At 43.4% G+C, this 17,143-nt stretch overlaps 1 protein-coding gene across 1 annotated transcript in view; it reads right to left on the bottom strand.

Annotated features, from left to right (window-relative positions):
• Window positions 1–14,881, bottom strand: part of TRIO (trio Rho guanine nucleotide exchange factor) — a 905,131-nt gene extending 890,250 nt beyond the window's left edge. Inside the window, 1 exon segment of the mRNA XM_030209962.1 lies at window positions 14,220–14,881. Within this exon segment, the coding sequence (XP_030065822.1) occupies window positions 14,220–14,331 (112 nt within the window). The 5' untranslated portion in view covers window positions 14,332–14,881.
• Window positions 14,882–17,143: the final 2,262 nt, after the last annotated feature.

Genomic DNA, 17,143 nt, shown 5'->3' with positions numbered 1-17,143 from the left:
TGAGATTTCCATTACATCAGTAGTGGTAAATGGAGCTCAATCTGAGGAAAAGGATGTTACCAGTGGTGTGCCGTAAGGTTCGGTTCTTGGGGTTTTTTTAATGGTTTTTTGGTTTTTCTTTTACATTTTTGTAAGCAATAATGCTTTAGGGCTGTCTGGTATAAGATTTGCTTCTGTGAATTATAAATCTGCATTAGGGTAGACACCCCTGATGGTGTGGATAACGTGAGGAAGGACTTAGCAAAGCTAGAGGAATGGTCTGGAATTTGACAGCTTACATTTCATACTAAAAAATGCAGAGTCTTGCAGTTGGGCAGCAAAAACCAGAGGGAACAGTACAGTTTAGGAGTGAAGAACGTTTGTGCATGTAAGAGGAGTGGGACTTGGGAGTGATCATATGTGATGATCGTAAGGTGGCCAAACAGGTAAGGTAGAAAGCTGACGGCGAAAACTATAATGATGCTTGGGTCCATAGGAAGGAGACAATGCCCTGTGTAAGACTCTGGTGAGACCTCATTTAGAATATTGGGTCAATTCTGAAGATCACACCTTCAAAAAGATATGAACAGGATGAAGTGTGACCAGAAGGCAGCTACTAAAATGGTCAGTGGTCATCATAATGTGTAGAGGGACAAAGATCTCAATACATATACTTTGGAAGAAAGGCGGGAGAGGGGGATATGAATGAGACATTTAAATACCTACACAGCATAAATGAACAGGAGGCAAGTCTCTTTCAAATGAAAGGAAGTTCTGGAAGGAGGGGGTATGGGATGGTAACAAGTAACCCGAGGAAATACTTCTTCACAGAAAAGGGTGGTGAATTTGTGGAGTGGCCACCCAGTGGAAGTGATGGAGAAGAAACCAAGAACTGAATTCAAGAGAGATTGGCACAAGTACATAGGACCTCTAAGAGAGTGGTAGGGAAAGTAGATGGTATGGTTGGGCAGACTGGATAGGTCATATGGTCTTTATCTGCCTATGTTCTTCTATGTATCTATGATATACAGGTACTTATTTTGTACCTGAGGCAATGGAGGGTAAAGTGACTTGACCAGAGTCACCAGGAACAGCAGGTGGAATCGAACCGAGTTCCCCAGGATCTCAAGTCACTGCACTAACCATTAGGCTACTCCTTCACTCCACTATACCCAGTTACAAAGTGTGACTAGGTATAGTGACACAAACAAGCAGGACTGATTAAATATCATATTACTTTCTGGGTTTGAGGTCATAAGAGTCCAGACCTTGAGCCAGAGTTTGTTCTCTCTCAGTTTCTCTTTGTTGCCTTTTGGGAAGGGGGGGGGGGGGGGCAGACTATTCTGCTAGTATGAGTTGCTTTGTTTCCTTTGTTGTTTGAGCTTTTGATGTCTGTATTGCTCATATTTTTATCTCTTGAATAAAAAGATTCTATAATAATAAAAATATTACATAATAACATAAGAATAGCCATAATGGGTCAGACCAAAGACCAGTATCCTGCTTCCAACAGTAGTCTAGTCAGGTCGCAAGTACCTGGCAGAATCCCAAATGGTAGCAAGATTCACGCTACCAATCCCAGGGATAGCAGTGGCTTTCCCCATTTCTATCTCAATAGCAAACTATGGTCTAATCCTCTAGAAACTTGTGCAAACCTTTTTTAAACCCACAAACATTAATCGCTGTTACCATATCCTCTGGTAATGAGTTCCAGAGCTTAACTATTCATTGAGTGAAAAATATTTCCTCCTATTTTAAAAAAGTATTGCCATGTAACTTCACTGAGTGATCAGCTATTTATAGCCAATTAAGAGGCCAAAAAATATTTTATCAAGGGTCCAGTATGCTTTTTGCATTACTCCCCCAGCTCAGGAGGTACTGAATGGGTTTTCCTATTTTGTTTACTCATGAGAAATGTGCTTATTATACCAGGGCAAGAAAAGTAGTATGTGAACTATTTGAATGTCTATTTCTCCCAGCTATGCACGAACATACCAGTGGCAACAGCCATATGATTAACAGCTTCCTGATTGGAGACCTATTCCAAAAACCCAAGTAATTCTGAGTTTTGCTGTGAAATCTAAGACTAGACTATGCTCCCTACAGATTTTTACTGCCCTGATCCAGCACCAATAAAGGTGAGCACTGAGGCAATGCTGCACACTGCCACGCAGAAGAGAGTTCAATTCCCACTTCAGGCACAGGCAGCTCCTTGTGACTCTGGGCAAGTCACTTAACCCTCCATTGCCCCATGTAAGCCGCAATGAGCCTGCCATGAGTGGGAAAGTGCGGGGTACAAATGTAACTAAAATAAAATAGGTTTGATTCACCAACCAGAGCTACTCTGCCCGAGGTGGCTGGGGGGGGGGGGGGGGGGGGGGGGGGGAGACGCAACTTTCACAGCCCTCAGAGGAAAGGAAGAACCAACCAATCATTGCTCAATAGCACCACCTACTGACCAGACTTCAGATGCACCTAACTTCACTGCCTGTGGCTCCTGCTTAGAACCATCACTGACTGCAATGTACCAAGCTGGAAAGGGATATAATACAAAGAAATAAAACTCCAGGGGCCTGTGAATGAAGGCTCATGTTACTGTACCCAAAGCAGGCAGTTCTGATTGAGCTAGAAAGCCCAAGGGAGCAAGAAGAAACACACATTACAGAATACGCTTAGCGATTTGTGTGCATAATTTAGTCATTAGAAGATAGGAACTATTTAATGAAGGAATTTAAAGGTCCTCATGTTTTCTTCACCTGTGGTACAGAGGCAAGGAATATTTATTTTTAATTCTGTTTGCATCAGTCACACATGAGTGGAGGAGTGGCCTAGTGGTTACAGCACCAGTCTTGCAATCCAGAGGTGGTTGGTTTAAATCCCACTGCTGCTCCTTGTGATCTTGGGCAAGTCACTTAACCCTCCATTGCCTCAGGTACAGACTTAGATTGTGAGCCCTCCTGGGACCGAGAAATATCCAGTGCACCTGAATGTAACTCACCTTGAGCTACTACTGAAAAAGGTGTGAGCAAAATCAAAATAAATAAATAAAATAAATGACTAACAATGTTATATGGTTTTCTTTTGCAAACATTGCTGCTCCTTCATAATATGGAAGGCAAAAGGATGGAACCACAGCAGTAGAGGAGTTTTGTATCTAGCTTCCCAGGAGACGGAAGAGTGCAGATAAGTGGTAACTATGGCCTGCAGAATGCTAACGAATTAGGAAAGCTAATAACATTGGCAGAACAATAATGGGAGAATTCAGGTCTCTCTTTTTCCCTCCAATTATTCTCTGTGATATTGTGCTAGCTGGAAGCATTTCTGGGCAAGTGCTAATTTCCAATTTACAAGTCAAACATTATCTATAAAAATAATATTTGTGAACAAAAATTACTGCTTCATGCAGCATTGATTGGAGCCCAACAGGGGACGCTACTTTAGACCTAGATATTAAAAACGGCCTGGGTACAACTGCAAAAGTTGGCATGAGGCTGGAATATCACTTCAGATAAAATATATTCCTTGCCCTAAGTGGTCAAAAGGAAGATAAAATGACCACCAGCATGGATTAATAAGGTTATTATTATTATTATTACTACTATTTATTGCATTTGTATCCCACATTCCCCCACCTATTTGCAGGCTCAATGTGGCTTACATAGATTTAAAAAAGTAGTTAAAGCCAAAAACTACTACTACTACTATTATTTAACATTTCTAGAGCGCTACTAGGGTTACGCAGCGCTGTACAAATTAACAAATAAGGACGGTCCCTGCTCAGAAGAGCTTACAATCTAAAGGACGAAATGTCAAGTTGGGGTATTTGAGATTTCCTGAGAAGAGGTGTAGTGATTAGGTGCCGAAGGCAACATTGAAGAGGTGGGCTTTGAGCAATGATTTGAAGATGGGTAGGGAGGGGGCCCGGCGTATGGGCTCAGGGAGTTTGTTCCAAGCATGGGGTGAGGCGAGGCAGAAAGAGCGAAGCCTAGAGTTGGCGGTGGTGGAGAAGGGTACTGAAAGGAGGGATTTGTCTTGAGAGCGGAGGTTACGGGTAGGGACGTAAGGGGAGATGAGGGTAGAGAGGTAAGGAGGGGCTGCAGATCGAGTGCATTTGTAGGTGAGTAGGAGAGGTTTGGAAGCCGGTGAGGAGTAGGTTGCAGTAGTCAAGGCGAGAGGTAATGAGAGAGTGGATGAGAGTTCGGGTGGTGTGCTCGGAGAGGAAAGGGCAAATTTTGCTAATGTTATAGAGGAAGAAGCGACAGGTCTTGGCTATCTGCTGGATATGCGCAGAGAAGGAGAGGGAGGACTCGAAGATGACATCGAGGTTGCGGGCAGATGAGACGGGGACGATGAGGGTGTTATCAACTGAGATAGAGAGTGAAGGGAGAGGAGAAGTGGGTTTGGGTGGGAAAACAAGTTCAGTCTTGGCCATGTTCAGTTTCAGGTGGCGGTTGGACATCCAGGCAGCAATGTCGGATAAGCAGGCCGATACTTTGGCCTGGGTTTCCGCAGTGATTTCTGGTGTGGAGAGATAAAGCTGGGTGTCGTCAGCATAAAGATGATAGTGGAAACCATGAGAAGAGATCAGGGAGCCTAAGGAAGAGGTGTAGATTGAAAAAAAGAAGGGGCCCAAGGCCAGATCCCTGAGGAACTCCAACAGAGCGGGATAGGGGAGGAGGACGAACCATGAGAGTGTACTCTGAAGGTACGATGGGAGAGATAAGAGGAGAACCAGGAGAGGACAGAGCCCTGGAACCCAAAGGAGGACAGTGTGTCAAGAAGTAGGTTGTGATTGACAGTGTCAAAAGCGGCGGATAGGTCGAGGAGGATGAGGATGGAGTAGTGACCTTTGGATTTGGCGAGGAACAGGTCATTGCAGACCTTAGATAGTGCCGTTTCTGTCGAGTGTAGGGGCGAAAGCCGGATTGAAGCGGATCGAGGATGGCATGATAGGAGAGAAAATCAATGCAGCGGCTGTGAATGGGCGTTCAAGTATCTTGGAGAGGAAGGGTAGGAGGGAAATGGGGCGGTAGTTGGAGGGACAGGTAGGGTCAAGTGATGGTTTTTTGAGGAGTGGTGTGACCACAGCATGCTTGAAGGTGTCCGGGACAGTTGCAGTGGAAGACAAACCCAAATGGCAAACAGAAATAAGCATAATGGGCTAGATTCTATATATGCTGCCTGAAAATTCCACACGGAAAAGAGTACACCCAGGCAGTGTAAATTTCTACATGGTACATAGAATACGCCAAGCACCGTTCCATGCAACCAAATTTAGTCATGGCCATTTATGCAATGTTTTACTTGGTGTAAATCCCAACGCCTAAATTAGGTGCACAGTGGTTACATTCTATAATAATGCACATAGATTTTAGAAATCACCACAACCTCTTTTTAACTATGCAACTTAGAATTTAAGCGCACCACATTACAGAATAAGCTTAGCAATTTGTGTGCATAAATCTCAATGTCAATTAGTGCTAATTGCTTAACATCCAATTAGGACTGATTAGCTAGTTTACCAATTAAGTTACGCATATTGTTATGGAATATGCTTTGATTTCCACGTGGAAATTAAGGCGCCATATATAGAATCCCGGGGAATAAGTGTAAAAAGTTATATATCAAGAGAATTTAAAAAGTTTTATGTACAGAAAGAAACTTTTCAAGCATATTTGAAGCAAAAAGCCTTCAGTGAGTCAATCAGAACACTAGATGACCAATAAATACAGATAGGATAAGGAAAAACTAACCCCCCTGTTTACCAAGCCGTGCTAGCGGCTGCCATGCACTAATGCCGACACAGCCCATTCACTCTGAATGGACTGCATCGGCATTGCCATGCAGCTTAGTAAACTGAGGAAGATGTTGGCCTTCATATCCACAATAGAACACCAACCGTCAAATCAAAGCAAAGAAAGCAGTCACTATAAATCTAGAAGATATACTACAGTACATACGTGCCAGCCCATAAGGGGATCGGCGCTACATAACCCCGATCTAAGGCCACCTACGATTTCGGTGAGTCAGCCAACCAGTCAATTAAAACATGAAGCCTGGCAGCTTGGTAATATAAACGAATAAACTGAACTCCCACCCCCCCCCCCCCCCCTCTTCAACCTAGGTTGATACGAGAATGGCATGTTTTACCTGGGAGGGTCTCCTTTGCCAAGAACAGCTCAAAACATTCGCTTTTAACTTAATAAAAAATTGTTTAGGGATTGGAAGTGGGTCATAAAAAAGTATAACAATTTTGGTAAAATCATCATCTTAACAAATGGGATATGTCCACTCCACAAAAGATTAAAGCCCTCCCACCTATCCAAATCATCAAAAAGCTCTAAGTTCTGAGGGGAAATTTGTTACATAAGTCATCTAACTTTGGAGTTACGTTAATACCCAAATATCACATAAATGGGTCGCCCAGCGGAAGGGGAATTGGTATTGTAGAATTGCCACCCGTGGTTCCAAAGAAACATTAAGTATTTCTGACATAGTCATATTCACCCTAAAGCCCAATACCCGACCATAGTGTGCAAATACCCAAGTAACTGCCACCAAAGACTCTTGGGGATTTGACATGGTCAGGAAGATATCACTGGTGAACAGCATAACCATATGCTCCACCTGCCCACAAAGAATGCCAAGTATGTCCCCAAGGCTCGAATAGCAATTGCTAAAGGCTCAATAGTGATGGCAAACAACAAGTGTGAGACAGCACCTTTCTTTACACCTTTAGCCATTTTTTCTTCCGCTCACGCTTTCGCTAGCCATATTTCCCTCTTCGCTTCCTTGAGTTTAATCCGATAATCTTTTGCGTGATCCTCTCATTGCGTTCTTTTGTAGTTCTTGAACAAAGTCTCTTTTACTCTTATTTTTTCAGCTACTTGTTTGGAGAACCATATAGGTTTCCTGTTTCTCGTTTTTGTTTACTTTCCTCGCATAAAGATCAGTCACCGTATTTAAGTACATAAGTAATGCCATACTGGGAAAAGACCAAGGGTCCATCGAGCCCAGCATCCTGTCCACGACAGCGGCCAATCCAGGCCAAGGGCACCTGGCAAGCTTCCCAAACATACAAAGGAGCCTTCAGCTTTGACCACTGATTTCCACTTCTCCTATGCCTTCCCACTCCAACAGCTCCTTCTTCAGGTATTTCCCCATTTTATCAAAATCAGTACATCTGAAATCCAGAAGTAAGGCCCTCCTGATGTTTTCAAACGTTTGTCTACCATGCACAAAACCTGCCTGGTCCTCATGAACCAGAGAGAGTATCACCTGCTGGCGCCGAGCAGCCAAAATATTTGTGCAAAGTTTGTAATCTGAACCAAGGAGCGAGATGGGCCTGTACAAGCTACAAAACTGCGGGTCTCAAACTGGTTTAGGTACATTTAATATTAATGAGTGGAAAGTGATGTGCACAGGGAAAAAAAAATACAAACTAAAAGGCCTATGATGCTGGGATCCGTGTTAGGAGTTACCACTCAAGTGATCTTAGAGTTGAGGACAATCCCCCGAATTCTATATAGCGTGCATAGAGGTCCGTGCCGAAATCCAAGCTTATTCTGTTAACAGCACTTAAGCAATAATAAACACTAATTGGTAATAATTAGAATTTACGTGAACATGATAAGCGTATTCTGTAACACACTGCATCTAAATTTTAATACGCACAGGCAAAAAGGAGCATGGATATGGGTGGTGAAATGGGCATTTCGTGAGCGTTTCAAAGCTTACACACATTATACAATATGGCCCTCTGCGCCTAATTCTGGATTTATGCCGTTTTCATTGGTGTAAATGGAGGCATGTAGTTTTAGGCACTAGGATATCAACTAAGCATATTCTACATATCACGCTTAAATCTAGGCGCTGCTTACAGAATACACTTAGACGGAAATGTTTTCCGCACGGATTTTCTAGGCACCATATGTATTGAAATAAGCCAGTGTGCCCACAACTGCTAAAAAAGCCCTGATGGAGTCAGTTGACCACTAGACAACCAGGGATAAAGTGTTCGGACATATCATCATGCCCAAGTACAGGTTCTTGGTGTGACCACCGCTTCAAAACTGTGTGCAGTTCTGATCTATCCATGTCAAAGGGATACAGCAGAACTAAAAATGATTCAGAGAAAGGCAACAAAATTGAGAATTAAGTTGTACAATCCACTGCCGGAGGATGTGAACCAGGTGACCAACATACCAGGGTTCGTGTGGACAAGTTCCTGGAGGAGGAGAAGTCCATTATTAGGTAAATTTCAAGAGTTAACAGTGAGTTATATGAAACGCAGTGCCGTAGCAGCCTCCCCCAAACGGGCTTCTGACAGCACCGGCGCCTATTTTTACCGCGATCTGTTGTGTTTAAAACATGCACCAGCACCGTCGGAAATCCGCTCTCCACTCCCCCGGCGCCTTCAACCTGGCTACGCTTTTAATGAAACAGATCAATTTTTTGGAAACTGCTAGGGTGACTGACTGGCCATCAGAGACAGGATACCGGGCTCAATGCATTTTGATCTGACCCAGAGAAGTTTAAGTCCACCTTACTATATACGAATAAATGTGATTTAGGTGAGTGTTTTTCCCAAGTCAGTCCTGGAATACCCCCTTATCGGTCAGGTTTTCAGGATATCCGCAACGAATATGCATGAAATATTTGCATACAGTGGAGGCAGTGTATGCATATCAATCTTATGGCACTGGTTCCCAAACCAACCTGGTCTTGGAGGCAACCCCAGCCAGTCAGGTTTTCAGGATATCCACAATGAATATTCATGAGATACATTTGAATACAAATCTCTCTCCAACATGAAAACCTGACTGGCTGGGGTGCCTCCAGGAACAGGTTTGGGAAGCACCAATTTAGGGAACCATTTGATACACTTAACACAGTGATTCCCAAACCCGGTCCTGGAGGCACCCCAACCAGTCAGGTTTTGAGGATACCCACAACGAGTAACTATGAGACCGATTTGCACGCACTGCTGCCTCGAATACATGCAAATCTCTCATGAATATTCATTGTGGATATCCTGGGTGCCTCCAGGACCAGGTTTGGGAATCACAGACTTTACCACTACTGGTGAAGTCTACCTTCGGTGTCATCCAATACAAGCACCACTTGCCAATCCGACAAGAGACCTACAATTTCATACATAACACATCAAAATTTAGCAAAATTAGATATTTACAATCAATACTCAAGTTAAATGAAAATGCTTTTAACCTACTGAAATTAAGCCATTTCACAGACCAATAGCATGGATATTAAGCCCTGTCCATGATACATTAAACAATTTCCTTAGTGATTTTCACCAAAGAAATATGAATTTGAGTGTGGGGAGTCATGTACAGTCATCCCATACACTGGCAGATTCAAACTGATACCACCAGGGCTTGCAAAATGCACCACGTCAGAAATCTACAAAAGTAGAACACAGAAATCAAATCACAACTAAAAATCTTAGGCATCATTTTTGACAAACACATGTCTCAAAAATCAAGCATCTGCAGTCATAACAAAAATGTTCAAGAATTTATGGCAACTGAAAAGGATCAGAGACTATTTCTCCAAACAATCATTTGGCATACTACAATCGATGATACCTCAACTGGATTACTGTAACATGGTGTACACAGGATGTACTGCAAAGATACTCAAATCACAGACTACACAAAACATGGCAGCTTGCTTAATATACAATCAAAATATGAAAGGGTTACCCCATTGTTTGTGATGTTTTGTTGGCTCCCAATCAGGGAAAGACTAATTTTCAAATCTAGCACTATAATATTCAAAATACTGTTCAGAATGTCACCTGAATACATGTTAGACCTAAATGAATTATCAATCAGAAATAAAGCCCTGGAACTAGAGGTTATTTACTTCTGCATCTGCCCAACTGTAAAAATTTAATATATAAATCTATTTATACTAGTGGATTTGGTAATTTAGGATGGAAATAAGAAGTACTACAAATTACCTTCACTTTCAGAAAGAACTAAAAATCTATCTTTCAAAAATATACATAACCAATGATCCTTACCTGCTGTTATTATTCAATTAACTGCATAATATAATTGTAACTTTACTATTGTTAATGTAAGCCACATTGAACCAAAACTAGCTTTTGGACTGTATACAGGGCACTCCCTGCTTGCCTCTAAAAGGGGGTGAGGAGCTGAACAGAAGAGACCGGAAAAAAAAAGCAAGCCCTTCTGGCAAAGGAAAAACACTTTAGAGTTCAGTTTTTCTCTTTTATAATAATGTTAAAATTTATTACAGTAAATAAACGGTTACAATAAAAATTCTTTTATCCCAGTATTACAGAAAATTGAATTACTATTTATATCAGTCCAAATTTCAGTATAAGGAAAATAAAATCTCTCTCTCTCTCTGTTTTCCTTTGGAAGCTGTCAGAATACTGAAGCTTAATTTTGTCCAATCACTTAATGACTTACATTTTTTCTCTTATCTGGTATTCTTCAACTCTGACCTCTAAGGTCACCTTCACATAATTCTGCTTCATTGGTATTTTTCTCAAATATTCATCATTTGCCCTTTGTAACCTCCTTCCCTTGAATACCTATCACTCATACTTGTCCTTCACTAAAAATGTCCCTGTGTTATGTTCAGAACCTGTCTGAAACAAACAGACACTTGTTAAAGTTTATGGCCCATTACTAGAGCTAAGCAAGTCTGTCTATGGTCTGTAGACAAGAAGACACAAGCTAGCTAAGTGCCCTACTAGATCAAAAATAATGGAATGTTATATATACAAAGCTGATTGATGTACAAAACCAGACAGCTCTATATAGGACAACTGTGGGATATAAGAATGAATAAATAAATAAAAAGTGCTGGAACCTAAAAACCAACAGATTAGTCATGTGGCACAATGCCCACATGTCTATTCTAAAAGGAGGGTTTTTACCTGTTTTCCTCTCCAGATCATGTTTACCTTCTTTCTGAGAAATAACTCCAGACATTACAATTCATATTCAGACTTGCCAAACACTTGAAAAGCAAACTGGTCCAAACATCTGCTCAAGGCAAGTTCATTAAAACAGTGGCAGTACTGAACACGCTATTACTAATACTGCCCATCTGAACTGCTCTGCAATCAGTGGAAAGGTCATTTACAGAGTGCAAACCTGAGTCTCTGGGTCCCCAAGTGTAAGAATTACTGGCATTTCTAAAGGAAAAAAAAGTGTACAGCAATATCTGGTGGATTTGAACAACTTTTTGTTTTTAACTTAGGAAAAAAAAAGTTACTGTTAAACCACTGAAGCTCTATTCACTGTATTGCAAAAATGCTACATTTGTTTTTTCATAGCATGCTCTTAACTATTTACAATTTTTATAGAGCACCTTCCAAAGAACCAGAATTACCAAACGCAGTAGTATACAAAGAAAGAAAAACAAAACATGGTACAAATAAAATAAGAGATCCTCAAACACCACCTCCCAAAGAATTATATCAAATGTTATCATCACCAGCATTCACTAAGCAAAAGAAAATAGCAACCTGAACAGCACTGAACAGAAAATAAACATAAACTACCATTTCCATGAGTGAATAGTGTCCTTACCCACGAAAATGGGCACTGCCCACCAAGGCCAGTGTTAGAAATGCTGAGGCCCGGGGCAGAATTTGGGAATGGGGCCCCATAGACCACCAGCAGGCTGGTATCTCCAGCCTCAGATAAGCTTAGGGTCTTACTGGCACCCCCTTAACACAGGCTCTGCTACCCATCTAACATGAGGTAAAAGTATGTACCATGCCATTCTGTATGCACTGTCAGCCACAGGGGGCATTCTCAGGTGCCTATATTTCATTCAGAAAAAGTAGCCACAGAAGTCAGGAGGCAGGTACTTTTCTCAGGATAACTTTCAATGGGTATTTTTACTTTGAAAGCCCTGCAGAATCCACAGAATGACAAAGTATGCATGTACATGTTCATCATTGAGAGCCATTACAACATTTCCTCCTTAATGTGAAAGGATTTGAATCTTCCCAATACATCCTGTATGGGATGTACACTGCAGTAAACCACCAATTTTTAGTTAAATATCATTTAGATGGTTTAAATACATTCCAGATATGTCAATCAAGGCAATCAAACATCATCAAAGGAATTAATCGTTTTGGTTTTTTTTAGTAGAGTATAAAGTCTGCTTTCATGTTTCCCACTACGTATTTGGCTTTCCCAATGCAACCAGCTTAATGAATGAACTGGGATCTCTCATGCAACACTAACCTCTCCCCATATAGTCTTCCTCAGCACCAGTAACGATCATCAGAAACTGGAGTACCAAACCTCATCCCAGCTCTGGTGCCAGAACATTCGAACCGGGGTGCAAAAAGCAATGACAATGGTAGGGGAAAATAGCCCAAGCTGCTACTCCAAACTGGTAAGAGTTGGGGTTTTGAATGAAATTAGGGCTCAGTGGTTAAACCATGCCTCTGCGCCTTGGCCTCCTGAAAGGCATTTCCTCCAAACCCGCAATCCCCACATCTGGGGGGGAGGGGGGATCGGGCTAATATAAAACCCATGCCCCACAAAGCAACCCCTATTCCTTCCCAACAATCAGAGTAACGTGGGAGAAACCCCCACCCCTCAAAAAAGGAGGCGCACACAGACCTAAGCCAGCTTCTGCTCTCCAGCGGTGAGTCTGCATTTTCCAGCTCTCTCCACATACACATGTATCCCCTCCCTCTATGCATGGTCACCACGCCCCTCGAACAACTGCAAGAATGCCGTCAGGATTCCCCCCCCCCCTTTTTTTTTTTTATTATATTTTATTATTTGTTCTAGAGCAGGATGGTTGGGGCACACGCCAGATGACTCACCGGTGCGGGGCTCCTCTTTCCCTACAGTTCAACACCAAAGCACGTTAAACCGACTCCTCCCTCCAACAAAATCAACACATACTTTCAGTCTAATAACAACAAAAAATTTACATATCAAATCGCGCGTACAGTAAAGTACAACACGCCTAAACACAGTTCCGGCTCTGGCTCCGTCCCTTTCCCCCGATCGCATCTAACTTGCAACTTTATTACCCCACTGCGGAAAGAGCTTCCCTCGTCCGTGTTCGGTTTCTTTTTATTTTCTGTGACATTAACAGAGATGGGAACGAGAAGCAGCTATGGAGGCCGCCCGGTACAATAATACAGCTGTGAGGTTTTGAGGGGTTTTTTTTTTACGATTTTGTTTTCTACTACCACTTCAGCTTATGTGATGGCCTTTCAAGCTAGGATTCAGCTCTCTCCATGTGATCGGGAGAAACTATCAGAAACCTAACCTATGCGTTATTAAGTGACTGTGCTGAAAACCCTATTCCGCTATTTCTAAGTCAAATTCAATCAGAGCTATACACGCAGGGCTGACGCAAATTCCATTTCTACAAAAAAAAAACCCTATAAAATAATAATTAAAAAAATACCACCCCGATCTTATAAACTCCGAGAAAATAGTATTTCTTACATTCAACAGCAATTTTAGTATTTGTCAATTTAAAACTTTTCCAAGAATTAACAAAAAAAGTCACCCCCTCTCTGTTGAATATTTTTATCAACGTACTAACAAGAGCTAAACAAAAAAAAAAAAAAAAAAAACACATCCCCATGGGTTTTACTCATTTAACTGTTGCACATGCGTTATCTGTCAAGCACCCAGATTTTGTAGCCAGCGGTCACCTATCACGACAAAAGACTATTCCAAGCAGCACTTTTTCATGTGAAAGAAAGCAAACACTGCCGTAACCATTAGCAAACCCAACTGCAGAAATAACATTCGATCAGATAAGGACGAGTAAGGGACTTTTGTCAAAAGGATCTTCCTCTACTCACTCACAGCAAGCACTGTCACCCTACCCCATCCTCCCCAACTGGAAAAAGCAGCTGAATAGTAACTTCACAAATTGTGTATGTGTATATAGACAGAGGCAGAGAGAAATAAATATATATTTACATACATACGGAACATACACAGGAGGTACTTTCCCCAGACCCCCCCCCCCCACACACAAAAAAACACCTGGGAAAGCCACCCTTGCACGTCTAACCTCATGCATCTATCCCCACATAAATCAATGCATTGGAAATATCCGCTCATCATACTACACAGGTTACAGTGAACAAAGCTAAACATACACGGCCAACATCTGCCCTCTCCAAGACTGATCGCAGCCAGCCGAGGCCGGTATCACTGCGGCCCACTCCCCTCACTTACCGGCTCTGTAAAACGCCGCTATGTCTGCCGAGTCCTTGGCCGTGTCCTCGGCCCCTTCCCCGGTGGCTGCTGCGGCGGATGCGGACGGAGAGGAAGAAGCGCTGCTGCTCATGGCCGGTGCCCACCGGAGCTGCTCCTCCTGGAGCCGATCGAGGACTTGGAGGGAGATCCCCGGTGCCCCCCCTCGGTATTTCCAGTCCGCACCGAGCTAGAGGTTCTTATTATGGATTACAATAATTATGCATTAATCATTCGGGTGCCGCGGCTTCCCCCGTGTAAACGAGATCCCGGGAAAGAACCTCCCCTCCGAGCAGGAACAGGGAAGGGGGGTAAACGGGGAAAGGCTGCCCGATCTCTTTGAATAACGCAGGCATGGAGGGGGAGGAAAAGAGAAGTGCACTCTGCCCCACCACAGGTCTCTCCCCTCTCGACGGAGGAGTAGCGGCGAGGCCACAAAAAAAAAAAAAGGAGCGGATGAAGCACGATCACAACACGAGGGAGACCGTGCAAACAGAAAAATGCAAGGGGAAAAAAACCCGAAGGGTGGGAAGGGAAAGAGGGGGAGAGGAAGCCTAAATACCAGGGGATTTACAGGGAAGAGAGGCGAACAGAGGCTCTTCCGTAGCTTTTAGCGGTAATATTGGCGGCGGCTGCCGGTACAATCCTCCATCTTGAATTCAAATTGAGTAGAAAAAAAATCACCGCCTAACAGAGGGAACAAGGGCAGGAGGAGGAAGAGGAGACGAGCGAGCCGAGGATGGGAGAACTTGTGTGCTCGGGAATTTCCGACAAAGTCCGGGGCAAGAGGAGGCGTGGTCTGCAAGGGACGAAGGCAGGGCAGACTGAGGTAGATGAGGGCGGCTGCGCTGTCTGTGTTCATCATTTGCTCTGGAATGAATTCCCTCGCCTGCCCTTCGGTGTTTCTGCTTTGTTTCCTGGTATTAGGAGGACTATTACGTGTATAGGATTTCATCTTTTCTCAGGATTTTGTAAATAGGCGCAGTTGAATCTTGTCCGGGAACCTTTTTGGTTCTCTCATATCTGAAGCTGATCTTCCAGTCCCCTCGGGTTAGGAGAAAAGGCAAAAATTAGTGTTGTCTTTTGTTAGTAAGGCAATTTATTGGCGATCAAATGAATGAGATTTGAGCTCCCCCCCCCCCCCAATTAAACTCTTTAATTGTGAATTTCCCCAAATGTGCGGACTCTGAGCCCAGCTGCCGTGGAGGAGGATCCGGAGGAAGGGGAGGAAAGCTCGGTAGGATGCATTTTCTCAATGGTGCCCCAATGTGGGCTTCTCTGTTAAGTGCACGTGGAATTAACTGGCAACTGTGTTGCAGGGGAATGCCAATAAAAACCTCACTTCAGAGAAATTCAACCAGGATCTGTACTCCATACAAAAATTTCAGGCACAGACTGCTGTAGTTTATAATGACGTCTTCACAGATGAAGTTAGAGATTCCTTAATAGTGATGATCCTCCAGTAATTGGAAAGAAAGTGAGAAGAAGAATGAAGTAGTTCATCATACCTGAACTACCTTTTTCCCTCCTTCTGACGACTTTGTCAGAAGGAGCTGTCCCATTCCAAACTGTAGCTTGGCCTGGGACTATAGATGTATTTTGTTTTACAGCGCTGGGGGAGGAGAGTTGAGAGTGAAAAGTAGCCCTGAGTTCCAGCATTCATCCACAAGTGAAAGAGGAAAAAAAGTGTATGGCACACAAATAGAAATTAAATGGGGGGGGGGGGGGGGGTGGACAGATAAGTTAAAAAAAATCCATGGGCATCCAGGCCCCACCCCTGCCCCTCAGGAAAATGGGCTGACTATGCTAAGAGTGGAGTTCACAGGCCCTGAGTGGCTTTCCTAAGCAAAGGGTGGAGCTCGAGGGCCCTGTACTGAGGCGCCCATGCACAAAGGCACTCCTTAATTACAAGTGCTGCAGTAAAAGGGCTGCAGAATCCTTATGTACATTACATGCTAAATAACATTTGCTTTAGACAGGCTACAACTGATGTAGAACAAATGTTCCAATCAGGGTAAGCTTTGTGCATCGGGCCCTGAGTTCAGGTTGCTGTAGGTGCTATTTGATATTGGAGCAGCTGCCCGCTCCTGCCCCTCTGAGAAAGGGGTTTCTTGTGTGAAGAGCAGAGTTCACAGTCCCCTTCCCGCTCTTTCCGGAATGGTTTATCTTGTGCAAAGGGCAGTGCTTGAGGGCTCCGCACTGAGGCCCCAATGCTCAGAAGCAAAGACGGGTGCTAGAGGCCATTAGCGCCTGACTAGCGCCCATGTCTGGCAGTGCACCGTGCTCAAAGGCCACTATCTGAAGGACAACACAAGTCAATTTCAAATCACATTTAAATAAGGCCATTCCATATTCCCTCTCATGCTTGAAAAACAACGCAGTAAACTAGGGTGCCCTTAACGCAGGAAACCCTACGCCAGCTCAGAGCTGGAGTTAGGGTTTCTGAAGAAGCAGGGAAGCCTCAGCAGCAGGAAGGAGGGTGACTGTCCTTAGATCACCACCTTGCCCATTGGATACATATAGTGAGTGTGGCTCTGGTTTTATACTGTTCGGGACCCTTCAGGTCACTGCTCAGACAGGAACTTGCTTCTCCCTGGTTCTTCCCCTCAGGATGCCTCTCATTTAAAATGTTGGGTTGGAATTGGGACTTCTAGGACTGGGAGGGGTATTTTCCCTTTCTGATTGGAATGAAGTCCTAGTTTTACATATACGTTCTGTTGATGGATCCCATAACAAGAAGGGAAATAAAAAATTTGCCAATAATAACATTTGTTCTACCAGGGCCGTGCCTAGGGTCTCTGGCGCCCCCCTGCAGACTATCAGTTGGCGCCCCCCCCCCCCCCCCCCCCCCATGAAAATGATCGCTCACCACTTGCCACACTGAAATGAATTGTCAGCAATATTCT

This window comes from Microcaecilia unicolor, chromosome 1, assembly GCF_901765095.1.
Source record: "Microcaecilia unicolor chromosome 1, aMicUni1.1, whole genome shotgun sequence".
Classification (NCBI taxonomy): domain Eukaryota; kingdom Metazoa; phylum Chordata; class Amphibia; order Gymnophiona; family Siphonopidae; genus Microcaecilia; species Microcaecilia unicolor.
This window is presented reverse-complemented; position numbering and strand designations above follow the sequence as displayed.